The following is a 27,047-nucleotide window of genomic DNA, read 5'->3' as shown; positions in this document are numbered from 1 at the left end:
ACAAAACGGAATTTTCAGGCTGTGCTCTCTATTTCAGGCTGCATTCTGTGTGGTTTCCCTGGCGAATTATGTGCTTTTCACACACATTATGAAATGGGAAGAAATGGATTTAAAAAAAGCCCACCACACTGTTGCTGAAACTATTTGATTTTTGCCTATTTTTAGCAGAAATTTTTGTCTTATCGTTGTCTCTAGCTCTTGCTGGAGCAGCAGTATCCAGTGAAACCAGACATTTTTGCATACAAAGGTCAAGACGGTTTGTCCCACCGTTATCTGGTGTTGGGCATCTCTGTGAGACAGTTTATGTTTCCGAGAACTGAACCTCCCCCATGGACAGTCCTTTTTCTTCTCTTTCTGAAAGACAAAGCCACTGGGAATTGAGTTATGACATAAACCAGAAATCATTTTTCTAGGCTTCGAAACAGGGATAAGTTAGATTTTTCACAGAATCGCAGACCAGTTTGGGTTGGAAGGAACCTTAAAGCCTGTGTCATCCCACCCCCTGCTGTGACAGGGACACCTTCCACTGTCCCAGGTTGCTCCAAGCACCGTCTGACCTGGCCTTGGACACTTTCAGGGATCCAGGGGCAGCCACAGCTTCTCTAGGCAAGCTGTGCCAGGGCCTCACTACCCTCACTGGCAGGAATTTCTTCCTGATTTCTAATTAACCCTCCCTTCCTTCAGCATAGGTTCAGTTTACCATCACTAAACTTACTGGGTGCCTAAATAAGAGAGACTGAAGTAGGCTGACAGGTAGGAGAGGGTGACAGACACATGTCTAGACATACCTGTTTCACTGAGCCTCTGTAACTCATCGTGGAACAGGCCAGATGAACAGCACTGTCATTTCCAGGGACAGCACTGTCATTTCCAGGGAACTCAAGTGCCATCACTTCATGAGAACCTCCCAGAGCACAGGTAACATAAGGAAGGTATTTAGCTTTTTCTTGAGGATTGAAGTCTTTCTCAACTGTGAGCTGCTGCAGTATCTTGAGCTCCTCTAAAATGTTTTAGATAAATCTGTGTGTGTGTGCAGGCTGGAAAATGAGGATGGTTTGGCTTAGGTTGTGGTTGTCTTCTGATGTCTGCAAAAGTAGAACCCATGGAACCTTGTGGGGATGAAACTGGGTTTAGCTATCATCTGCTCACCAGGTAATTAGTGCAGGGTGGATGGGGCTTAGAGCAACCTGGTCTAATGGAAGGTGTCCCTGCCAATTCCAAGCAGTTGGAATGAGATGAGTTTAAGGTCCTCTCAGCCCAAAGAGTTCCACGATTTTGTGATTAAACCGTGTATGTTGGGAGCAGGGAGAGCAATGAGTGCTTGCACTGCTTTTAAGTCTGTTTTGTTTCACAGATTTTGATGCAGGAAAGAGGGGTGAGTATGTATGAATTATACCAAGCCCACAGAGATATTGTGAGTTTCCTACAGCTGTGCCCTTGGCTAGAAAGAAGGCTAAGCACTGAGGTTGGGGGGCTGTAGGGTCTTTGCAGGTACAGCAGGTTCAGGAGGAGCCCCTGCACTGGTTTGCTTTGGCATTTGGCATTCAGAGTTGCTGATGCCTTTTGAGAGAAGATCTGCGGAGGTCCCGCTCCATCACTAAAGCACTGACATTCCTGGGGAGGCCCAGGTCCTCCCCTGGGGGCTGCTCTGGTTGACATGAGCTGGGATATTGCCAGTGGGTAGTCACCCCACGGTGCAAGTGTCTTCAGCAGCACAAAGCCTGTTTTCTGCTGTGGAAATTTTTAATGCTTTTCTCTTCAGGTTGCTTCCTGTTGCCAAAGCCTTCGTATCTGGAGGATGTTCTCTAGCTTGAAAATGCTTAGATATTGATACATATTTGTACTCTTTTCTGATGAGATTGTTACTCCGAAATCTCTCTCTGGGATCATTTCTGAGTTTTGTTGTAGTTTACTTGTTTCCATAGTGTTGACATGTTCTCCACTCCAGACTTCTCAAGAGCCTGCGTTTTATAGGCTGTCTGACATCAAACCTTCAGCCTCTACCAAAGAAAGTCCCCCCCAAATGAAGTATTTACAGTGTGGCAGTTCAGAGCAGAAGGTTAACAGTGCTGCTTGAGTGCTCATACAATAGCAGAGCATCTTCCTCCAGCACCCAGGGAGTTCCCAAGGCACCTGCTGGCTCAGCAGAATTTCCTTACGGAATAGCAAGGCAAGAAAATGTAATTTAAATAAAAAACTGCTTGTGGTTTGGCTGTGGGCAGTGCTTTCTCCAACGGATGGGCTGAAGAGCACTGAAGAGAGAACCTCACTCTTTGTGTCTGCGCTGCTGTGGGCTGGGTTGGAAACAAAACACCACTTGGCGCTCATCTCCTTGCAGGAAAGGTCCTTTTCTTCCGTGTATAATCACAGAATCACAGACTGGCTTTGGTTAGAAGGTTTAAAGACCATCTCGTTCCACCCCCTTGCCATGGACAGCCTCTCAGTTAATGTTACTTACTTGGATAATTTCTGAGCATAAGACTTCCGAGGGAGGGAGCCGGCCAGGAGCCCACGCGTTGGAGCAGTGCGGTCGGGTCTCTCAGCAAGGTGTTTGCTGTACTCAGAGAGTTATTGGTGCTGGCAGTTAAGAAACATTTCTTGGGAAAAGAAGGGCTCCTGTGTGCCCATCTCTGCATCCCCAGCGCTGCCGAGGGATCTCGCTGAGCTGCAGTGTGGTTCTCGAGGGATAGAGGAGAGACCAGGAGATGTTTGCTCATCACCAGCCAGGCCCACCTTCCTGCACCAGGAGAGGTCTATGACTGCTGCTTTGAAACAAGTCAACAAATCTTGTTCCAAGTTGTTGGTGTTTAAAGAATGAAAAGCACATCCAGAGGAAACATTCCTTTGTGGACTGTCCCTGGGACTTCCTGCGGCCGATAAGAGCTGCTCCTCAGCTGTGCCCTCCCTGATGTCATCTCCAAAGCTTTGGTTCTGCCTTTTTGGTTTGAAGAGCAACTCATTCAAGGTTGTACATTTTCATAACGATTCCTACAAATGTATTTATTCAAAACAAACACAGTGGGAAGCAGCTACAAAGCAGGCTGCTCCAACAGCTGGTGCCAGAGGGAGCTGGCTGCTGGTGTGTGATTGTGGTGGAATAGGCTTGCAGAACAGCCCTATCATTCTGTGTGTGCTCTCTGTGTTCAGAGCTTTGCCCGGGGCATTGGCATAGTGGATTTGGGGTGATGGGTGTTTGGCTGAACAGAGTCCTTGGCCTCTTCCCTGCCTTGTGGCATCTCCAGGAGTTCTTGGAGAGCTGATGAGAGCAGAAATTAGCTGCATGGTGCCTGGGGTTCTCTGCAGCAGGAGCCATGAGTTGCTAATGGAGCTAGCGGCATCCATGGCAAGGGATTGCAGGAGGAAGGGGAGCAGAAGTAAGAGCTGCAAGGACAAATAACACATATGCTGCCATCTGCAGACTGGTCACAGATACATGTGGGCACATCTGGGTTTGGGCACTTGCTTTGCCTTTTAGCATCCCTGCTCATGATGCAGGTTCTTGGCTTGGGTGCCTGTAGAAACAATGCTGTAGGATCAATGCAGGTTGGAAGATGCTATTTCAGTGGCCTCTTCCACTCCGCTGGGTTTGGAAATACCCAAAGCAGCTCACAGAGGGGAGATGGTGAGTAGTTCTGTCTTCTGCTTCTGCAGAAGACCATGCTGAAATGAGCCCTGCAGCTTGTCCCCAAGGCTGGCTGGTGAGGCTGAGTCCAGGTGAAAAAACCCAGCGAAAACCCCAAACCAAACCCTGTAACCTCAGGAAATTTGTGCTGCTGCAGAAACAAATTCAGGGAAGGTCTGTGATGCTGTGCCGATTTAACCATGGCATTAGAAATAATGTGAAGTGTTTGCATTAAACACAAGGGGAAAGTCCTTTGAAGAGCTTTGAGGGCTTTTCTCCTTCAAGCACTCTGGTTCTTTTAGCAATCAAGATGAGTTAAATTAAAGCTGATGAATGCAATAATATGTAGGAGGATGACATCTTGGAATGTGTCTTAATTTTTAAGTGTGTATTTTGAGCAAATGTTTATACACTGGGGCTCGGGCTGGGAGATTGAGGCATATTGGATTATATGCTATTTGCTCAGTGTAAGCAGTGGCAATTTATTGCTGCAGATGCATGTGATGTGGTGTGCAAAGATTAGTTCTATCCCCTTTAAAGCATGATTATTTTGGGTCCTCTTTATACCTTAAATAGATATTCTTCTCATGTGATTTCTATCTTTTTGTGTCAACAGCCCAGGCTAAAGTTGAAATAAACATTGCATCAGCTTGATAGCACAAGCTCTGAGGAAATCTGCTCTCCATTTTGGCTGTTGTTTGGAAACCTTTTCATTTGATATTTTTCCAGTGTGCAGTGCAAATATCCTATGATCCCAAAGCCTGCTGAGCTCCCCCAGATTCGACTGGTGCAGAACAGTGTAATTAATTGCTCAACACTGATGGGTCCTGTCCCCAGCAGCGTGGTTTGGTGTGTTTCAGATCACAGAATCCCAGAATGGTTTTGGTTGGAAGGGACCTTAAAGACTATCTTCAAAGCAAACTGTAGCAAAAGGCATGATTTGCCTTTGCTGACTTTGTAGGCTGGAGTCAGCCAAGACTTCATCCCCTTACAGGCCATTCACTTCAGAGTTAGACTTGATGATCCCTGTGTGTTCCTTCCGCTCTGGTTCTGTGACAGGCTGGTGTGACTGGTGAACATGGCGAGTCTGTGCTCATGGTTGGTTTGAATAGCTCCATCAGACGTGGGTATTTATTGGAAACCTCTTGACTGAGCCCTTTTGCTCCTCTCGTACAGCATCATCATGACAACAGAAAAGAGCCCAGCTGCCGACGCGGACAACTCAGAGCAGCAGCAAGCCAAGGAGGAGGAAAGAGCTGCTGAAACACAGAAGCAAGAGGCTTCCCTGGAGGAAGGGGCTCAACCAGCACTGGAGAGACAGCCCCAGAGGCAGAAGGCCTCCAACGGAGACACACCCACACACGAGGAGCAGAGCAAGAAAGAACATCGCAGCTCTGAGGGCCGGGGTCTCTCCCGCCTCTTCTCCTCCTTCCTCAGGAGGCCCAAGTCTCAGGTATCTGAAGAGGACAAAGACACTGATGCTCCTAAAGAGGTGAGAAGTGACCAGGACGCAGGATTAGGAGCCAGCCCTGATGAAGACATCCTTGTGAAAGCCCCGATTGCAGCTCCTGAGCCTGAGCTCAAAACCGACCCATCGCTGGATCTCCATTCCTTGAGTAGTGCAGAAACACAGGTAAAACACCCCATTTTGTGGGACATGCTCCCTGCTGCTTTAAAATGTGTCTTTGTAGCCAGAACTGTAACAATTTCATATCCCAGGCTGGTGAGCTTGACCAGAAAAGATCATGAGATGCCAAAAAGGCTCTTGCCAGCTCCTTACGTTTCATTGTGTACTTCCCCCTCTTGCATCTCTGCATCAGACCTGCAAAGTCTGTTTTTCTGTTCTGGAAATTAGGGTCACACTCTGTAGCATAATTTAAAACACCCCATTGCTGAATCATTGCTCCTCTGCTGAGGCTTGGGGTGTCACGTGAGAACAGAGAGGGTTCACATCCACTGGGTTCAAAACCAGGGTTGATCATCAGGATGTCCTTGGTGTGAGCAGGATCAAGGCAGGTCGGTGGCCCAAGGTGGAGATTATGAGAGTACGTGGATTTGGGAGCAGATTTCTTCAAGGAGAGCAAGCACGACAGGACTTGGTCATCTGCTCGGTCTGGGCTAGTGCTGAGCCTGCCAAATATAAATGTTTTCTGCTTATGCATCATGTAGACAGGAATTTCAGCATGGCAGGTGGGCTGAGCCCAGCTCCTGGCATGTGTCTGATGTCTACTCATTCCAGCCAGGGTCATTTTTCATGCAAAATTTAAAGTTTGAAAATTTAAAGTTGAGATTGAGGCAGAGACACCCTCCGGGGAACATTCACTAAGCTGTGGCTGGTTATTGATTTGGGAGTGCTGGGTGCCCTCTCTTCTTTCTTGGGTAGTTACAGCTCTACTGTTACTTGAGCCTGGAGTGGAAAAAGGTGGGTATTCCTTCTCAGCTAGGAAGTTCTTACATCCCAACCAACCTGTGTGTATTGATGGAGCCAGAGAGGGTGAAATCTGGATTTCTTACCCACTGCCTAAAGTTCAGAGTGGCTCCGGATACCCACAAATGCTCAATTTTGGAGCAATACTTTACAAATTGAAGCATTGCCAGTAGGCAGTGATTGTAAATTCAGCTCCTTAAAATTACAAAGTTGTAGAGAGGGTAGTAGGTAACAGCTTTTCCTTTCTTTTCCCAAATTTCTGAGCCCATCTCTGAAGACCATGGGATGATCTCTGCTCATGTTTTATACCTCTGAGGGTTGGGATTAGCAGGATGGGGAAGAAATGGAGATCTTCAGGCACCTTCAGGCCAGAAATTGTATTTTTAAGAGGAACTTGTTCTTGTACATGTTTAAGGCCAGTTTGGATGGGTCTTGGAGCAACGTGATCTGGTGGAAGGTGAGATGGGCTTTAAAGGACCCTTCCAACCCAAACCATGCTGTTCTATTTAATGCATGATTTCTTTCTCTGTTTATCTCAGATTTGCTGGTCCTGGGCCTGTGAGAATTTGCATCCCAGCCTTTCTTCTTGGGCCGTTCATTTTAGATGACACATTTGTGCCTTTTTATTTTTTAGTTCTTATTTTAGATCACTGTCAGTGGCTTTCTGAACTTGACACTCGGCAGATATTTCTGCTGTGAAAGCATGTGCGAGATGCTGCAGTTTGATAAATGCTGACCGATGGGCATTAGGAGCTTTGACTGATTCCCCGCTCCCAGTTGTCCCAGTTTTGTTGGAACAGAAGTCAGCAGCTTGTGGACATTATTTAGTTTTTAAATACCTCTGTGCACTTGTGCCTGGGTGTGATTTCATGGGATATGGGCTGAGCATACAAGGTTTTGCTCTTCCTCTGCTGCAGCTCTGTGCTCCTGCTGCATCCAGCCCCTTCCAGCATCGTCACAGCCTGCTGTGAACTTGTTTAACCTGCTGAAGTGGCAGAGGAAAAAAAAAAGCCATCTTCCTTCCTCCTCCTGTCCCCACACTGCATCTCTTTCTGCTATTTGAGTGGATTAAACTGGCTCACAAAGTGCTTCCATAGGCAAAGGAACGGTGGTGTGGAGGCTGCCTTCCCTTTTTGGTGGTAGAGAGCTGCTCAATCAGCTCTGATTGCTGTAAAACCTCAGCCCTGACCCTCCTTTTAGTGCCACTGCTACCATAAAATCCCACAATGGTTTGGGTTGGAAGGGACCTTAAAGCCCATCTCATCCCACCCTCTGTCATGGGCAGGGACACTTTCCATATCCCAGGCTGCTCTAAGCCCTGTCCTGTCTGCCCATGGACACTTCCAGGGATCCAGAAGCAGCCACAGCTTCTTCGGGCATCCTGTGCCAGGGCCTTACCATCCTCACAGGAAGAATTTCTTCCAATATCCCATCTAGCCTGTCAGTTTAAAACATTTCCCCCTTGCCATGCCAAGGGCCGCTGCACTGAAACAACAGCTCTGCCAGAGTGGCAGTGGGAGCACTGGGGGTCCTACCTGGGAGGGACAAAACCTTCCCAGTCCAGGAGGTACTGTCACTAACACCATGAATGCATTTCTCTAATCAACCCTTATTTCTTTTTTCATTACATCCTTTACAAAATGAAAATTTGAAAAGTGCTTGGAAGAGTTCTGAAAATAAATACCATACCCTTGGTCACCCCAGCTGCTGCTCCAGGACCTGGAGGTTACAGGTTAAAGTGGGGTAATGAATTCTGGGTGAGATCCCAACCCTGCAGTGCTTGTTCCATGCTTTGTTTGTTTGTTTGACACCTCTGAATTGGGGGTTTCAGCCTGCTCAGGAGGAGAGGAGGGACGACCAGGAGCCAGAGGGAAGAGACCTCAAGGACAGGGAAGAAGGGGGAGCAAAGGAAGAGGGTGCCAAGCCAGAACTGAAGCCAGAGTCTCTGGAGACTAAAGCAGACAAGGATTTGAAAGCTGCCCAAAAAGCAGTGAAAAGACACAGAAACATGTACTGCAAAGTCGTCTTGCTGGATGATACCATTTTTGAGTGTTCTGTGGACGTAAGTACTTTGGGGGTTTGGTTCTGCCTCTTGTCTCTTCCCTCTCCCTTCGGCTTCTCTTGAAAAATCACCACAAACACAATTTAATAGGGGCCTAATGTGCTGCCAGGGAATTACATGACAGGTTTTACTGCAGAACAAGCCCGGTGTAAGCTATAACAACTTATTTAGTGTGTTGTAAAAACCTCTGGGTACTAGGAATCTTTATTTTTTATTGTTCTACAATTCCAGGGTGCCTTACTTTATACAGGTGGGTGGAAGTTAAAAAAAAAAACCCACACTTTATATTACTTGCTGTTCACTCTCATTTGTATCCCAGGCTAGAGTTTAGGTTTTTGGGGTAGGTTGCAATTGTCTAAATAACTTTTGCTTCCTTGGCTTTGAATAAAACGGGTTGTATAAAATTAATTTGTGCTTTTCTAGTCCCCCAAGGTACCTTTACCTCTCAGGCTGCTGGTTAACTTAGCTCCTGGTGCTTGGATGTAAAAAACCCACACTGCGTTTAGCCTGCAGTTGAACGTATTTCCAGTAAACAATTTAAAATTATGTTGACTTAGAGCACTGCAACCCCCTTTATCTGAGAGCTTTTTTTCTCCTTTATTTTGTGCATTCTCTCACAGTGCTGTGTTGCTGTCAGGGCAATAAAAAGCAAGCAGAAATCCCTATTTTAGTATCGAAGTACGTGTCCGGAATATTAATAATCTGGTACTTACCATTGGAGCATACTTCCACCAGCGTGTTTTCCCTCAGTTCTGCTGGTAAATGGGACAGAGAGGGTATCTGAGCACAGGGATTCTTGTGGGAGCAATCACCTTGGGTGATCCTGGGCAAGTAGGTCAGCGCTGTGTTTGTGTAACGATGGCGCTGCTGGTACTGCCTGGGATCAGCTCAGAGCATCACTGCCCCCATCACCTTCCCCTTGGCCAGGAGGACTGTGTGCAGTCCCAGTGAACCTCCTCTCCAGATCCCATGACAGCTCTGCCGTGCCTTTGTGCCTTGGTTTGCTGCAGTGGTGTCTTTGGATACCGTCCTGGACGCTGTTGGAGGGAGAGCCGTGGGGGTTCCTGACTTGAGCAAGACATGAGAAATGTCTCTCTGTAGGTCCAGAGTGTCATGGTGGGCACTGCAGAGGATATGGGGGGCCGTTGTGTCAGTAAGACCCTCTTAATTTGAGGAGCACCCTTGGCTTTAGTGCCAGTATAATTCTGCTCTGGTGTTTTGAGAGTTTATTAAGATTTAATTGGGAAGGAATTGCAAAGGTGTAGGCAAAGAGCAGCACAGCTGCCTTTATCCAAGGAGAATTAGTGCTTTTGGGCATCATTTCCAGCTGACAGCCCTGGAAGCTTTTCTATTCCTGTATCAGTGCCAGTTCCTTGAGGAATAACCGGGCTAACACATACATTATGTTACCTATAGAGTCACAATGTGTGCACAAAGGACCTGACAGCTGAAAGGCTGGAATAAAGCCAAGGAGCAAATCAAGGCAGGGGTCTTGGAGCAATTGCCATGCAGAGATGACAGACAGAAGTGCTGCAGGCATTAGTGAAGCTGATTTTGCGTCACTGGGAATGCACTTTCTTCTAGCAAAGCATCCAATGGAATGAGCTGCTTCTGGTTGCCATAGTTTTGTGCCTCAGGGATGTTTTCCTTCATGCTTTTGGATTAAAAGGGTGTCTGCTCCTTAGGTCAGTTCACTTCTGCAGGATATGGGGGAAAGAAAAAGAGGAAATAGGAATGCTCAAGAGTTTATTTCTGGAGGCAGGAAGCTGTGTGCTGAGCAGCTTTGGGTGCATGAAGCAGATGTAAGAAGCTGCTTTTCATCAGCAGAGCAGGGTGATGGAAAGATCATGGAAATCATGGCTTTGGTTATGTGCTGCTGTCTTTTTTCTGAACCTGAGAAAAGTCAGGTTGCCCCTGAAATGTATAGGTTGTAGCAGCAGTTTTCATCTCTTGATCCACACCTGGTTGTCTGGCAGCCTGAACCTGGGAGATACCAGCGCTGTAGATGGACCTTGCGGGAAAAACCTGAACAGATCCTTGTGTCAGTTGAGCTGTGTTGAGAAGTCCAGCTTTGGGGGATTTTCAGGCATGGAGCTGGTGGGAAGAGAGAGACTCACTGTGCTTCTTGTTGCCTCTCCATGGAATGTTTATTTCTGCTGCCCTTTCCTATAAGGAGTCCTGGCTCTGAAACAGCCAGGAGATAAGATTTGAAGCTACTCAGGACCCTAATTCCCCCTTACTGATAGTGCACAGTGTGGTTTGATCCTATTCCAGTCCTCCCCTCTCCTGTGAACAAAGACAGGCAAAACCCAACCCTGTCCTACAGGATTTCTCTGTCTATTTGCAGAAACATGCCAAGGGACAGGATCTACTTAAAAAAGTCTGTGACCACCTCAATCTGCTGGAAGAAGACTACTTTGGTCTGGCTATATGGGACACACCAACCTGCAGGGTAAGCAGCTGCTGGCTCCCAGGGGATTCAGCTCTTTCTGCATCATCTCCCCAGGGCAGGAAGTGGGGCAGAAGCTCCTTCTCAAACTTGTTTTGGTGTCCTCCCTAAATATGGATTGCAGGTCATCAGACAGAAAGAAATGGTGAATAAATGACTACAGGAATGTGGATTTTAGTCAAAAAGCTATGTGAATCATAGAATGAATCTTGGTGAACTTTGGTCTTCACCTGGAGAAAAGTCATAATATTAGTTTACTGCAAAATTGTGTCATTAACTGATAAAATGAAATTAGTCAGGCTGCCCTGGCACTGGTGTCAGTGTTGGGGCGGTTTGGTTGCAGCCATCCAGAGCTCTTGGAGTTGAGCCTTTCCCTTGCAGAAGAAATGTGACTCTATGCTAAAGCCCTACTCATGGTTTCAATTTAAGGTCCTTGTTTGATTTGACTCAAGCAGTGTCTTACCTTTTAAAACCTTGTTTACCCTTTAGCTCAACAATTAGTCAAGGTCTATTTCATAAAGCCAAAAAGGAGATAATTGAAATGAAGGGCCTAATTCTACGTACTTTAGACCAGTTATGTTGGTCTGTATTGTGACTCTTCCTCTGCTTCACCTGCAGCAATCCCCTGTGGCCAGGTTACTGACTGACAGACAGATGTCTGTCGTTAAATACTTTATATTGTTTTAAACACAGGCAAAATAACAACCAAAAATAACACTATTTGAGGCAGGCAGAACTCCTACTTTGTTTTACAGTCTCTGGTGTCTTCCAGTTTTCTTGGTTGTGAAATGTGTTTCCATGTATATAACCTGGATATTTTTTATATCAGAGGATTTTTTTTTAATCAGAGTTTCTTCTTGCAGAGGAAGGGGTAGGTGTACTTTTAGATCTAATTCAAAAAGAGTGTAGCTGGAGCAGCTCAGCTTCTTCGGCGTGTGCTGTGGGTAGCTCATTGCTGCATTTGGATGTTAGGAAAAACTCCTTCCTGGAAAGGGTTGTCAAGCCCTTGGCACTGGCTGCCCAAGGAAGTGGTGGGATCTCTGTCCCTGGAAGTGATCAGAAAGCATATGGATATGGTGCTTGGAGACAGTGCATAGTGCTAGCCTTGGCATTGCTGGAGTAATGATTGGACTTGATGATCTTAGAGGGCTTTTCCTAGGTGATTCTGTGATCTCCCAGACCCTTGGACTTGCTCTTCTTGTGTCCAGGCTTTTGGCATTGATTCTTCTGGAAGCAGAAGCGTATACCTTCTCCCCCAAGCCAACAAGGGCTGAGCAGTTGTGGAGCATTTTAACTGTAGGGACTGAAAACAGATTGTTTTGTCAGATCTGTGTCCCAGTGCTGGAACCTGGGGCAGATGAGGCCACTGTCCATGGGTTGTTCACCTCCAATGTGGAGCAAGCTGGTGTTTGGTTTGCTCTGAAGGGTGAAAATGCCATTATTTTTTTTAATCTTTCTGGTTATGTTTCACTGAACTTTGAAACCTGAACCTTCCTCTCTTTCCTGCTGTAACTTCAAACAAGACCTCCCCAGAGTTACTTATTCACAGGTAAAATGGTGTTAATAGGATCCAAGGATGAGCTCCTGCACCTCACCTGCAGCTGTGTGGAGCAGGTGGAGAGACACATGTGTATTCCTGGATAGGGAAGGGTTGTATATGACATTTTCCACCTTGATATTTAAGGAATAACCTTTGTGAGGACCAGTAATTACCCACGTGGGCATAGCAGAGGGTGACAGTGGGATTAGGAGGTTGTGACAGTGGCTGGAGCAGCTGGGCACCATGGAGCAGCAAGGAGCTCAATGCCCTGAAAGGGAGAATTGTTTTCCACTGATTCATGACCCAGTGGGATAAAAGTGTTGTTAATCACTGTTCCCATCATTGTCTGCTGGATCAGGCAGGGTGGGATGCATGATTGCACGCTGGGCTCACCCCAGTAGCAAGCAGTTGTGGCACCAGCCATGGAGGTGCTCTGCTCCAAGCTGTGGCCCTAAAAAGGCAGCAAATCTTCCTTTAAAATGGATTTTGTATCCCCACTTTTATGTGTTAGAGGAGCAGGCATATAAAAAGATGAGATTAAATGTAAGTATTGCTGTCTCTCTGCCATGAAGTTATGTATCCTTCTGGTCAGGAGAGATTAGTTTAAGAGATTCAATGAGTTAATTCCTTCACCTCAGGAGACCTGGACGTCCAAATCCTGTTCAGAGCTGGTGAAAATGAAGAGGTGATTAAATGTAACCTCTCCAGGAGGGTTGCTAGCCCAGTGCCAGGGCCTGCAGCAGGACAGACCCTGACCCCTGCTAAGGGAAAGGCTCAGACCGTGGAAAAAGCAGGAATTGTGTTTTGAAGCTTAAATTGCACCACTATCCCACAAAACCCCAAATTACAGAGGAGGGGAAAAAGACATATTTTTAAATTTGTAGCACAGATAATTACTAGAAACTTGAGTCATAGTTAAAAGAAATGAAGCTTATGTCACACTCCTGTAAAAAATTCCAGCCTTACTCAGGAACTGGGTGTTTTTCCTTGGATTTCAGCAATTAGGTCGTTGAAAACTATAGCTAATAATAGAAGGTCTTGGTGATCTTTGATCTGAATAGGGTAAGTAAGGAGACAGGGTGCTTAAAATCAATTTATCCATCCTATTTACCTATTTTTAAAGGTTCTGGAGAATAAAAAATGTGTTGTACAAGTGCCCCTGGTAGCTGGATGTGGCTGTGGCTGTACCTGTTGCTCTGTTCTTGCAACCCTGATAATCTGCTTTTATTTTTTCCCCTTGTTACTCCTGCCTCCCTTATGAGTCCCTGGTAGGTGAATGGTTGGAAATACACACATTGAGACCACAGTCTGGAGGAAAAGTAGTGAAAAATGCACCATCTCTTCAATTTCCATGGCTGCCTTTGTGTCAAGTATTGTCCTTTTCTTTTTTTTGGTTTTTTTTTTGCTTTTTTTTCCCCCCTGTATTTTTAGCAATTTTCAGCTTTCTGTGGTGTTTCTGAAATGTCTGGTTAACTGTGAATGTTTTTATCCTCTTACAGACGTGGCTGGATCCTGCCAAAGAAATAAAAAAGCAGGTTCATGGTAAGTAGATTGAATTTATCATGTGGGAGGTTGTGGTTTTTCCCAGTGTGGCTTTGGTGAGCCATCCAGGGGGCCCAGGGATCGGGAGAGGTCAAGTGAAGGTGGCTGGCAGGGATCAGCACAGGTTGAAGCAGTCTATGCATCCTTTCTGTCCTTCTTAAGGTCTTAGGGGTGCTCTAAATTTAGGAAAAAATGTCATTTCCTTGGTGAAACAGCTTGGGGTGTGTTTGCCTTGAGCAAAGCCACGCTGTCAGAGCAGTGCTGAAATGGGGATGTGCTCCTTGCTGGAGGATGGGAAAATGGGTGTCAGTGGGAACCTCTGAAATCCCACAGGTGGTTGGGAGACTCCTAGCAGAATTGTATGGTGGAACAAGGTTTTATGAACTCTGAGGCTGTTTGGGGTCCAAACAGCGGCGCTGGAATGATAAAAAAGAAGGCTTTGGGAAACATCAGCTCAAATACCAGATGCTCTCTCAAGCTGTGTTTTAAGGTCTGCTAGCAATGAATTAGTTCAAGATGAAGGCAGTGTCAAAATTAAATATGTTTTAGAGTCTTTTGTTTTCTCTTGGGAGCAAGTCTGACTGCTTTGGAAGTTTTGGGAAGGAAAATACTGGTTTTGGGATGCTTTTGGTGGGATGCATAGGACAATGTGTGTCATTAAATTCAGGTTAGGGGGGAAACGCAAGACTGTGGAGTAGGGAAAGCTCCTGGTCTTAGCAGCTTCTCTTGGAATCAGTAGCAGGGTGCATGTGAAGGGCAGGAGCAGCTCCATCCATAAAATTCATCTAGTGAGTGTAAAGAACAGCAGCCTGCTGTGGAATCTGGTCCCCTGGGGACGGGTTAAATGGCAAATTACTTGATTTTACTTGAGGTGAAGGTATTTTGCATGTACATACGAACATCTGGACACCAGTGTGTGCTGGTTTACATAACCTCTGCTCTCTTCATTGTCACCTTGGAATCACTTGTTTTGAACTGTGTGTGATGAAAACAACATGCCTTGTGTTTAATCCCAGTTACGGCATTGCATAAGAACTAAATCCAGGGATGCTCCATTCCCCCTGTTCCCAGTGTGAGATTGGGATAAATGTCTGAGCAAGTTAAGTGCAGGGGTATATCTTCTCTTTCTGAAATAAATCTTATTTTGAGCTAGTGTTAAAGGGCACAGCATGGGGAGATGTAACTATGAGAATCACTCAGTCAGGGCTATCTTCTACTGGGAAATGGGATTATTTTCAAGGAAAAAGAGAGAGTTGCTGCTTCAGCTGTGTCGTCTGGGCTGTCCATATCACATATAATGCCAGTTCTATGTGTGATTATGTGGATTCTGGCTCAGTTAATGTCTGTAATGGTTTTATACAAGGTTTGCAACAAACTGTATTAACGCAATTAGGTCTGGACTTGAAAAGCTTTTCCTATCCTGGTGCTTTTTGTCTTCATCCAGAGGTTGCTTCTTGTGTTGGGCTAAATTTAAGATGTGTCTGACCACCTGATCCCAGTGCATTAGGCTGAGGGGTGATTTAGCACAGCCCTCTTTGAACTCTGAAATTCGGGTTAGGCAGTAAACCAATCCTAATACATTAATTTATAGCCTATGCCTGACCTGTCTTCATGAATCCATTTTCAGTCAATGAAAAAAACATGTCAGTTGTTGAGCTTCTTAACAATGAATTTAATTTTTGCCACAAAAATTAATCACAAGTTGTGGTTAACCCAGGTGATTTTCCATGCCTTGCTTTTTTTCTCCTGCTTTTCTTACGTGCTGTGAATGAAATCGCATCTTAACACTTACACAGGTGTGAAGCTTCAGCCAGCTGTGGCAGTGAGCAGTATCAAATCAGTGTTGCATCTGCTAAATTCTGAAGATCAGATTGGATATTCCCAGCTTTTTTAAATATCAACTGGCCATCACAAAGCTGTCCTGGTGTGTTTATTTTTCTCAAGCTCTCCCTTGTCATTGCAGGAGGCCCCTGGGATTTTACCTTCAATGTCAAGTTTTATCCGCCAGATCCTGCCCAGCTAACAGAGGACATCACCAGGTGAGTTACCTGGGAATCCTGTGGCCATGTTCTCCTGAATATGGAATAGAGATGTTTCATATTTGGGTGTTTTTCCCTCCTTCAGCAAGGAGATCAGATGTCTTCACCATTTGGAGGGGGTTTGGTTTGCTTTTAGTGCATGTGAGGATGCTCGCACTCTCCACTGGAGTTCACGTGTAAAGCAGTGACATTTATAGCTCTGCCATGTGCGTGTTTGTATAGAAAACTAAATTCTTACCTAAAGCAAAGATCTGGTCATAGTGTCCTATACTCCCTTTGCAGAGTGGAGGTAACCTTGAATCCCCCAGTCCTCCGTGCTCTTTAACTTGGGAATAAGTAAAAATTGGAAACAAGCATTGTCATGTGTTCATGAATGGCATGAAAAAAGAGACTGATCCTCAAAGGAATAAATTTCTCTCTGTTCTCTGTGAATAGTATTCTCCTTTCTGCCTGCAGGTATTACCTGTGTCTGCAGCTTAGACAGGACATCCTTACAGGGCGGCTGCCCTGCTCCTTTGCCACCTTGGCTCTGCTGGGTTCCTACACGGTCCAGTCAGAGTTGGGAGACTATGATCCTGATCTCCATGGCCCAGATTACATCAGTGAGTTCAAACTGGCCCCAAACCAGACAAAAGAGCTTGAAGAAAAGGTTGTGGAGCTTCATAAAACCTATAGGTAAGGCACAGCAGCTGGTGGACTTGTTCGTGCACAGCAGCATGAAATAAGGGAAATAATGGGATTTTCTGGTGTTCTCCCCACCTCTGTGAGATACAGAAAACTCATGGATGTCCCATCCCTGGAAGTGTTCAAGGCCAAGTTGGATGGGGCTTGGAGCAACTTGGGATAGTGGAAGCTGACCCTGCCCATGGGAGGGTGTAGAACAAAATGATCTTTGAGGTCTCTTCCAATCCAGACCATTCTGTGATTTTATGATGATTCTATAAACATTAACTTTTAACAAAAAATCTAATACTTAGGACAAAATCTTTCTAGAAGCAGAAATTCTTTTTTCCTGCATGAAGAAGAAATGAGGTTTTTAGAAAGCAGATCGGAAGTCTTGCAGTTGTTTATTAACAAGTGCTTTTTTTTCTCACAGAGTAGCCATGAAAGTGGGGTTTAGTTCATGTGCAAATGCAAAATTTACTTGTTTTCGCCTTGCCCTTTGCCTTTTTTTAATATATTTCTTTGGAATTTAGGTAATAGTGGACTGTAGTTAGACTACTTTCTCTGTTTACACACTTTAGCCTATAGCCTGTTTGGAGTATTCTTCTACCACATTTAGTGAGTAACATTCATTTCCTAATATGAAAAGGTTCCAGATGATCCAGGAATTACAAACCTGTGTTTCCTAGTGCAGCCATGACCTGGGCAGGGGTGTCTGGCTCAGGTAGGGTTGGACAGCTCCTGGGTGTCTCCCTGGTATCAGATTCAAGGGTGACAGTAACTAAACCTCTTAATCATCTTACTTTGGGTGTATCTTCCTAGAAAGGAAAAGATGGAGCAAAGACATCTGCATATTTCTTACAGGCAGATGGGAAAAAAAAAAACTGGAGCACAGTGGGAAGGGTGGATGTGGGCCCTGGCTGTGACCACTCAACACCTCACTCGAGCCTGCTAATCAGTTATTTTAAATTGATTCCCATCCATTTACACTGAGAGGACATGAGGGAGAATAAGTACTGGGCCTCTGACAAGCTTTATGACTTGGTGTCAAAGGCTGTTTGCTGTGCTAGAAGTGGTGGATCACAGTGCTGAATTATTCATGGCTTCATCAGAAGGAAACTTCAAGGTACAAGATGTAGTTATATTTCATCTGTCTGCATGTGCAGGAGAAAACAACACATCCTCATTTAATCTCTGGTCCATATTCTGTGAACATTAAACTTCAGGGGATTTTCAGTGGGAATCAGAGAATCATGGAATTGTTTAGGTTGTAAAAGACCTTGAAGACCACTGAGTCCAGCCATTAACCCAGCGCTGCCAAGCCCACCACTGAACTGTGTCCCCAAGTGTAACATCCGTGTGTTCTTTGGACATTTCCTGGGAAACCTCTGCTAAACCGTGCTCCAGCTCTTGCTGCTGTATGTGCAAAGCACAGGGTACATATCAAGTTGGTGACTGCTCCTGAGGCTTTCTGCCAAGATTGTCCTTGAAGTGGACTTTGCTCTGTCTCCTGCCACTCAAGCCTCTATTTACATTGCACACAAGATGTATGTGAGCACTCAGTAAGGAAGACATCAGAGGGTAGAAAATGAAATGTGTGCAGCTGAATCCTCTCCCAGCAGAGCTGTTAATGTACCTCATACACCAGAAACTGTTAACAGGGACACTTCAATAACGTTGATAATGGCCTTCATTATCAGGGTGTCTTTGTTAAATTGTGCCTCTCCTGCAGACAGGGCACCATCTGTTCCCAGAAAACCCCTCATTCATCTGGTCCCCTGGCTGGAATCTGCTGAGTGGTTTCAGCTGTCTCTGTGTTTGGTTGGAGAACAATAGCTGGGTCCGGAGGCAGCAGGTCTGTGGGGGACAGGACCGATCCCCTTTTGCTCAGATGGGTTTCTTCTGCTGAATCAAGTTTTGTCCTCTTACTGCTCTTCCTCACTTCCTTCTCTAATGCATATACAGCTTCACAGGAATGAAGTGCGGCTGTGTTATTGGGATGTCTCAAAGCACAAATTTGGGCAGGCAGAGTGATTTCATAGTTCATCATCTGGGCACAGATTTGTTTGTATTGAAAGCAAAAGTAAATCTAATGGCTTTCATGAAGTCTGATCAGTCTCCTCTTAAAAGCAACAGTGTTGAGAATACCGAGCCCATTCCTTTTCTGCAGATCCATGACTCCAGCCCAAGCAGACCTGGAATTTCTTGAGAATGCAAAAAAAACTGTCTATGTATGGAGTCGACCTTCACCAAGCCAAGGTGAGAGCCAGCCTGTGTGCACCTACTTGTGGATTTTGTAATTTGATTATCCTTCCCTTGCAGGGGCAAGTTTACCTGTTTTGGGAAGCTCCGTTAGAAAGAGAGGAAGTATGGAAATACAGATATACAACAGGAATGCCTCAAGCATTCCCGCAAGAGAAGTGATTCTTTGTGGTTGCTTATTATTTATATGTCACAGAAAACTTTCCAAAGCTCCTTGTATAGACAGGTCCTTGTTCTGAGTGACTGAAAACACAGTATATATTCCCTGCCACATGAGTCTCTGTGCTCCAGGAAATGCAGGCTGGGCTCTTGATGAGCCCTTTGGGCAACCAGCATAACAGGAGAGATCAGCAGGAGGGAAGAGGTCATCAGGAAACGCATGAAAGAAAAGAAAGGATGGCTGTGGAGCTGGGGTCTGGGTGGTGGGGAGGTGAATTTTTATGGGAAGATCAGAGGGGTAGTTTGGAAGGTAGCTGTTGACATGAAACTCAAAAACCTGACACTGCTTAAATCCTCATTTGCGTTCCCAGGACTTGGAAGGAGTGGATATCACTCTGGGAGTCTGTTCCAGTGGCCTTCTTGTTTACAAAGATAAGCTGAGAATCAACCGCTTCCCATGGCCCAAAGTCTTGAAGATTTCCTACAAACGCAGCAGCTTCTTCATAAAGATTCGGCCAGGGGAGGTATGACTGGCTCCTGTGAGCTCCTGTCCTGCTCCTTTTCCCTTGGGATCGTCGCTCTGTGTGTGTGTGTGTCACTGGAACAGGGCGCTGCGGGGTCAGGCTCTCCCCTGCGGGAGCCTTTGGCATCGGGGTGTCTGATCCCGGCTGGAGCTGCAAGCCAGCTGGTGGCAGTGTCACAAGGCGTCATCCAGCACCACCTCCTGGCATCACTGGGGATTCCCTGCATCCAGGGAAATGCCTGGAAGGTTGACAGATGAAATTGAGGCAGCGCTAATTAATTTTTTAGAAACGGGACGAGACAATGGTTCCTTGTCTTGCTTTCATTCAAAGAGAATAATTAAAAATTAGAATTAGCGTTTCACCTAAGTGCATGAAGCAGGGAATGGATGCACTGGTGCTGCCTCTCATGAATGGGGAAATCCCTGGAGCAGCCTGGTTACAGAAGGGAGAGAGGCTACTATGGGGATCCACCTCTTTCCTCTTCTTCCTCCTTCTCCTGCTTTCACTGCCATGACCTAGCCTTGCATGGAGGTCAGTGTTTGACCTCAACCCGCAGCTGGGCAGTATGGCAGGGGGGGATAAACCCATGGCATGTTGCTCTGCAAATCCCAGTACATCCTGAGGGATGCCTGGGCTCGTGGCCAAGCCCTCTCTTGTGACCTGAGGTCCTGCTGCACATTGTGGTGCAAGTTGAGCAGTGTGTGTCACAGCAGACCAGGGTGATGGGCTGGGGACTGGGCTTCTGCCATATTTGTTTCCTGCTATACCTAAATAACTTGTGTTTTCCACAGCAAGAACAGTATGAAAGTACAATTGGATTCAAGCTACCAAGCTACCGGGCAGCAAAGAAGCTGTGGAAAGTATGTGTTGAACATCACACCTTCTTCAGGTGGGTTTTCTGAACAGTAGCCTAACCCCGAGTAACTTAGCACTTGAATTTTTACTATTGAAAATGAACATTCTCCTTAGCGTTTTTGAAAAATGGGAGAGAAATAGTTGCAGGGACAGTAGGTGTTGATTTTGCAGTAAATTGTTACGCAAGTTCTGCTTTGTAAGACCAGTAAGACAGAGATCCTGGGGTTGTGTAGATGTAAGACATCATTAGTTTGTGCATTTCCTTGGCCAAGTGATGCAAGAGACTCCTTTAATTTCTATTTTAATTCCTTTTCACATGCCCGTGGCTCTGGAGGTGTGATTTTTAAATCTATGCGTGTCTTTCAGGCTGACTTCCACCGAGGCCATCCCGAAGAGCAGGTTCCTGGCGCTGGGCTCCAAGTTCCGCTACAGCGGTCGGACGCAGGCGCAGACGCGGCAGGCGAGCGCCCTGATTGACCGGCCCGCGCCCCAGTTCGAGCGCACGGCCAGCAAGAGAGCGTCCAGGAGCCTCGATGGAGGTGAGTCAGTCCCTGCTGTCTTCTCTCTCCCTTCTGGAATCACAGGATGCTGAAGTACTCCTTAAGAACACCTGGCTTCCCTGCTGTGCAGAAACACTGATGTAACTGGTCCCTGTAGTACAGAACCTTGTTCCTGCTCCTTACACGTTTATGAATTATGTGCCTGTAGTGAGACTGAATTGGTGCTCACTTGGTTAGAGCAGGGTGCTGATAACACCATGAGGATAGGCTTCTTCCCCATATAGGCTATGCACTTAAGAGTTGGTCTCTGTGATCCTGATGGATCCCTTCCAACTCAGAAAATTCTTATTTATCACACAACCTTCATTCACATCAACAAAATCACCCAACCAATCCAAAAATTTCCCCTACAAAAACCTACAGAATGGTCACAACACAGAACAGAAGTGGACAATATACACCTAATCCACTCCTTTTGGCTTCACCACAATTACAGCAAGGATTCCCCATGATCATTCTGCTCTCTAACATTGCTCAGTACTTTTGCCTGTTACCTCTCCCAGTTTTTATCCTTATCTCAATATCACAGCACTGTGAGGGCTGTTACTGGTAAATGAACTCCATCTCAGCCAGACCCAATACAAAAATGCAAACCGAGGGTGGTCCCAGCAGAACTGACTGATGAAAAGAATGTAGGTGGGTGCTGAAGGCTTCTGGCAAAGTTCTGCTTGTAAAGGTATTTCTTCATTTGATCTCAAAGCATTTTCCTTTAGAAAATCAGCAGTGAAGCCATTCTGTGTTTTGTGTTATATCTCTTCTCAAATTCCATAGTTTTACATGAGGGGGAGATTTTTTGCCACAATAGAAACTTTTTCAGTGTCTTTTAAAGCTGTGTTCAGGTTGAAGTAGAGGTGTGTCAGTCAGATGGGCTCATCCCTGAGATTTTTAAAATAAATAGATAGCAACAGAGGAGGTGAGGCATGGAAGAGGGAATGCCTAAGTTTGGTCCATGTGATCTGTATCACAGTAAGATCCAGGGAAAGAGATGATCCCTGTGCACTGTGAGGATCCAGGGAAAGAGGAGCATCCTGATGGAGCAGGGACCATGTTGCTTTGAGCACTGAGTTTGTGCTGCAGCCTGGGGGGACCAGAGCTGCTCAGCAGTCCATGGCCAGCAGCAGCCAGGCTGTCCCTGCTCCATCAGGTGTCATCAGTGACATCCCGAGCCTGAGTTTTGTGTCATGGAGCTGGAGGAAAAGGAAGGTTCGAGCTCCATAAGGCAGCAAAGCCAAATTCCAGCTTCTCTGAAGTCTGGGCATACGAAGTTCCTCAGGCATGGTGTACAGCAGAGAGGGGACCTGTACTGCTGCTTGTCTGTCAGCCATGCCATTATGACCCCAGATGAGTAGAGAAATCGCAGCTGCAGTGCTACACCTGGGTGTCAGAGCTTGGAAAAGAGCAGCCTGGGAATGGGACGCTCCTGCCCCCTTGACGTCTGCGCCTTGGCCGTGCGGGCGGTTGTTAACGTGTGCCCCATTTCTTCAGCTAAACGTGCGACCCAAAAGGTTGAGTTCAAAACCGTAGAGGAAGAGAAGCACAAGGAGGTGGTGGTGGTTGAGGTTCCTGAACCAAAACCTGCGGATCAGATCCGAGAGAAGCCAGGTATAGCTGTGGTGATGGCAAAAACTCTCTGCAGTGCCTTTCCTATCCTCTACATGCTTCTTCCTGACAATTTCCAGTTTTCACCAAATCTGATGGCTTTCTCTTTTCATTTCCTGGCAAGAAGAGTTTCGCAGTGAGAGGAGACACAGCCCAGCTCTGGGAGGCTCCTTAAATTTCCACCTTGCAGCTCATTAGACTGCAGTTCTTGTGGAGAGGTAGGGGAAAGATTAGGATGTGCTGGCACTTGAGAACTCTTCTGTGAAATGTGGGTAGTTTTGTATATATGGGTTTGAAAACTTCAAACTTCAATCTTAAAACTTCCCGTGAAGCTTCTGAAGTCCTTCAACCCAGGACCTCCTTGCCATTTTGGGTTGGGTTTTTTTGGTGTTTGAGAAATGCTATCCATTTTACTCTATGGAACTTACATTTCTCTTAGGATAGGTACTGTTAATAAATATGAATGTCCTTAAGAGGTGTGTAGTTGCAACAGCACATTTGAATACTAGTAAGTGTGTCACAGCAGCAGTGTTGCACACATTGGCCGTCTTCATCACTTGGATAATCACCACCTGTGGTGTGTTAGGGCTGGAGATAATTCACATGCAAATGCTTTGGGTACCCGCCTCTCACCCAGAATTTTTTACAGTATACTTTTGACTGAATTACTGCTTTTCTAGTATCTAGATCAAGTTTTCATGAAGTGTGGCAAACTTCCCCTTCATGGGTGTTCCTGGAATCCTCACTAATCGGCATCTTTTGCTGGGTAAAGCCCAATGCTGTAAAAGCAGAAGGTGGGGAATTTCAGACACTAGGGTAGATTTGAAGTTAATCACTCAAGTACATTTAATTAAAGCTGCTAGGTTTTAGATAGGTTTTTGTCTGGTTGTGTTTTTCCTGGATTTTGCCAGCCAGCACCTGCCTCCCTCCAGACTTTGCAGGCAGAGCCCTTCCTAGTTCCACGCTCGAGAGCTGTTCATGTGTCCCACATCTCCTTTCCTGGGCAAGGAGCCCAAAAAGCTTATTTTTGTATTCTTTCCTCCTCTCATCCAATACACTGTTGGGCCTGACAGCGCTAGAAGGACTGGCACACAGTTCCGTGGTGGAAAATGACTACTGAGCTGCCTGCAAACCTCCTTGCTGTTCCAGCTACTGAGAAGGATCTCCTCGCTCCTTGCTGTGGTGACCATTGTGTGTCTGTGTGGGTCCCCAACCCCCATTAACAAATGCAAACCTCTTTCTAGCCAAACACACTCTTGAAAATTTTGAAATGAAACCCATTGCAGAGGAGGAAGAGGAGAAGGTAGAGGTGGTTAAGGTTCCTGTTGTCAAGCCAAAGTCAGCGGAGCTGGTGCAGCCGCGGTCAGGTACAGCCGCAGTGGTGTTTGGTGGCAGGGGCTCCTGTGCTGTTGCTGCTGGGGTGAAGTGATGCAGTGCTCTAGGACAGAGGTTACACTGGTTGGCGTGGTGTTTGTTGGCACTATAATCACCCCTGGCTTTGCTGTGTGCTGCTTTTTGGGTGTGCTTGGGGGTGCCATGCCCTGGCTGTGTGTGGAAATGAGTGTGCAGTGGCCTCTTAAAGCATCTTCCATACTCTCCCTTCTTGTGAGGTTTGTTCCCCTGAGCTGTAGGAGCATACAGTGCCTGGAAATCAAATTATGAGATCTGGGACTGCTGGAGGTCACTGATAGTCCATTTTATTTCTTCACTAGGGAGCTGCTACTTGTCTAGTTGGGGAAAGATGTCAGAGCAACACCACTGCTGCTGACGGATTCATATTAAACATAATTAAAAGTAGAGTTGATTATTTGTTGCAGGAAGAGGAGATTGAAGCCATAGAGGGAGGTAACTGGGAACATCAGATGTTTCCTTAGTTAGCATGAAAACCACTGGAGGACAGTCACGGCCCCAAGGCTGCCAGAGCTCCAGGAACATTTGGACAATGCTTTCAGGCACCAGGTGGGATTTTTGAGATGTCCTATGCAGGAGCAGAAATTGGACTTTATGATCCCTGTGGGTCTCTTCCAACTCAGCAGATTCTGCGATTCTGTGTTCCTCAGGATGTATGGCAGCAGATTATCAGCTGGTGTCAGACCCGAGCACATCCATCTCCTGCTGTAGCTGCCCTTTCTCATCCACCTCCTGCACTTTTCCGCATCCTGACTTTTCTGCTCCCAGTAGGGACTGTTGGTGAGGTGATGGCCATGGTGATGGTGATCAGTCATAGAATTCTGGAATGGTTTGAATCGGAAGGGACCTTAGAAATCATCCAGTTCCAACCCATGTTTAATATCTCAGTGCTTTTTACTATGTTTAAATTGTGTCAAAGTAGCCAAAGGAAGTAAATCAGGAAAGTGTAACTAAAATATAAGTTCTGGCAGCCCAGAACTCGTTGGATGGCATGGGAGAAGCTTGGTGTCTGTTACCATTTTTCCTGCATGTCTTGCTGCGCTGGGACAGCAGCAAGAAAGATGGCCCTGCAGATTTACTGGTGGCAATATTTCCTTTGCTGCTTCCTCCTTAAGGTGGCATTTTAACACATCCATACTTTTTTAGCCAAACGTGATCTTGGCAGTATTGAGATAAGCCCAATTGAAGAGGAGGAGGAGGAGGAGAAGGAAGAGAACATGATGGTGGTGAGAGAACTAGAGCCGTTGCCAAAGGAGTCAGGTACCACCGCAATGACAGCTTTGCACTCCCAGCATCCTCCTCACCCCAGCCATCCCTGCCATCTCACCTCTGGACAACCTTGCCAGCGGCTGTCACTGCTTCCGTGACATGAACACGCTGGGACACAGCACCGATTGTCCTTCCAAGAGGATAACACACTGTCTGGGTCACAGAAATGAATTGCTGTGCTCAGGAGCACGGGGAGAGTGGAGCTGGCAGTGGTGGGGTGGGTATTAAGGTTGTTTACAACAGGATGTGGTGTCCAGGAGTTTGTCTTGAAAGTGTAATTCCGGTCTCTGGAAGTTCAGAGATACAAAAAAATTTCTTCTTTTGCCTCCACCTTGTACATTTTTGGCCACATGGATACCTTTTTCTCTCTATGTTTTATTAAGACACAGATGAGATGTTGTTACCTTTTCAGGTAACCTCTTAACTAAGGAGCTGCTTGAAACTACAATTTTTATTTTAACAGCAAATTTTCTAGGATTGACTGGGTGGACATGAGTGACCTCATGTTGGCTGGACTAGGATACACAATATGATCCTGCTGCAAACGATGATTTTGAGAATAAGACCACATCAGAGATACTATTTTATGTGACAGGCTGTCTTTGTAGTGAAACTTCCCTAAAACCAACATCAGGAGAACCAAATAGCTTATTGTATCCCTAGGTATACACAGGAAATTAACTTGGGCTTGCTCTGTCACACAGCTTTAGCTTGAATATTTCCTTGGGGTCAGGCAACCACCTGGCAAATCAGGAATTGAAGGAAAGGCATAGGCAGTTGATTTCATGTGGACCTAGTGCTTGTATTTACGACTGTGATCCTCTGAAAAGATGATTTTTGGCAGCATGCTGTTCATTTCTGCACTGTCACTGGCTAGAGGTGCTGGGTATCTTCCCACTGTGCTGCCTTGAAGATACCCAGCTCAGACACACAGCCCCAGCCTGCTTTGAAACCCACCGGGAAGTTGCTGAGAAGTTTTCTAGAGCAATGCTTGCTGGTTATTTTTTGGGGGTGGGGGGAAAGCCTGTGTTTCTCTTCCAGAAGCCGTCTGTTTCTGCTTGAGGAGATGACCATGAGTACAAAACTCCTCACGCTGTGTCTTCTAGTTGCATTGGAGTGGAATCCGTGTCAGTTGTGTGTGAAGGACCCAGAAATCCATGGCACAATGTCAAAAACAGATTTGCCTTTCTGGTGTGGCTTCTCTGCAGAGTGCAAGCTTGCTTTTTGTAAACCATCTGGTGTGGGGTTTTATTTGATTTTATTTTAAATCGTAAGGAAAATAATCTCAACTCTCTTATACTAAATGCACAAGCTGCTTTGCTCAACATTTTATTTCTTTTCCCTTTTCTTTCATCCTCCTTCTCCTTCTCCCTTTCTTTTTAAATGACAGCACTGTAATTTGGAAAGACTTTGCCTAGTCCTTTGAAAAGTTACCTGCTCTGAACCTTGTCCCTGTCTGTCCCCCATCCTCAGCAGTGGCTGTGATAACCCCAGAGCGGAGTCCCCGGCCCACTTCAGCCCCGGCCATCGCTCAGAGCCACCCTGCAGAGCCAGCCCCAGCTAAGTCTGACGTGAAGGACATGGCCACATCTAAAGCAGGGAAGGAAACAGCAAAATCTGACGTGAGACATGAAGAATTTCCACCAGAGAAACCCAAGGAGCCGGTGGATGCCTCAAGGGTAGGTCGGAGTGGAGTCTCTCGGGAAGAGCTGGGCTGGAGCATCACTCAAGGAGTCACCCCAAAGCAGCAGCTCCATCCTGCGAGATGAGGGCTTTATCCATCTCCCCAGTGTTGGGTGGAAGCAGGCACAGGGCTCTGGGTGCCAGGGAAATCCCAGCTGTAACATTCCAGGTGGAAGAAGGGACTCCAGGGGCAGCTGGGTTTTGGTGTTGTAGTCAAAGCAGCTGCAGCCTGGTGACAGATGGTTCAAAACACTAACAAGAGCTGCATATGATCGTGCAGTCAGAGTTCAGAGCTCACCCATGGCCAGGCTGTGCCCCCTGATTGCTGGTATGCCAGCAGGAGGGAATTCCAGTGAAATCTGTGATAGTGGAGCTGGTCTG

The 27,047-nt window shown here is 46.2% G+C and overlaps 1 protein-coding gene across 1 annotated transcript in view; it reads left to right on the top strand.

Annotated features, from left to right (window-relative positions):
• Positions 1-27,047, top strand: part of EPB41 (erythrocyte membrane protein band 4.1) — an 88,148-nt gene that overhangs the window by 30,451 nt on the left and 30,650 nt on the right. Inside the window, 12 exon segments of the mRNA XM_058423554.1 lie at positions 4,799-5,255; positions 7,882-8,112; positions 10,460-10,564; positions 13,601-13,643; positions 15,607-15,682; positions 16,139-16,357; positions 18,516-18,561; positions 18,563-18,604; positions 19,138-19,290; positions 20,082-20,179; positions 20,512-20,684; positions 26,457-26,662. Of these exon segments, the coding sequence (XP_058279537.1) occupies positions 4,806-5,255; positions 7,882-8,112; positions 10,460-10,564; positions 13,601-13,643; positions 15,607-15,682; positions 16,139-16,357; positions 18,516-18,561; positions 18,563-18,604; positions 19,138-19,290; positions 20,082-20,179; positions 20,512-20,684; positions 26,457-26,662 (1,842 nt within the window). The 5' untranslated portion in view covers positions 4,799-4,805.

The sequence above is a fragment of the Hirundo rustica genome, chromosome 25 (assembly GCF_015227805.2).
Source record: "Hirundo rustica isolate bHirRus1 chromosome 25, bHirRus1.pri.v3, whole genome shotgun sequence".
NCBI lineage: Eukaryota > Metazoa > Chordata > Aves > Passeriformes > Hirundinidae > Hirundo > Hirundo rustica.
Note: the sequence above shows the minus strand (reverse complement) of the source record. Positions and strands in the feature narration are given on the sequence as shown.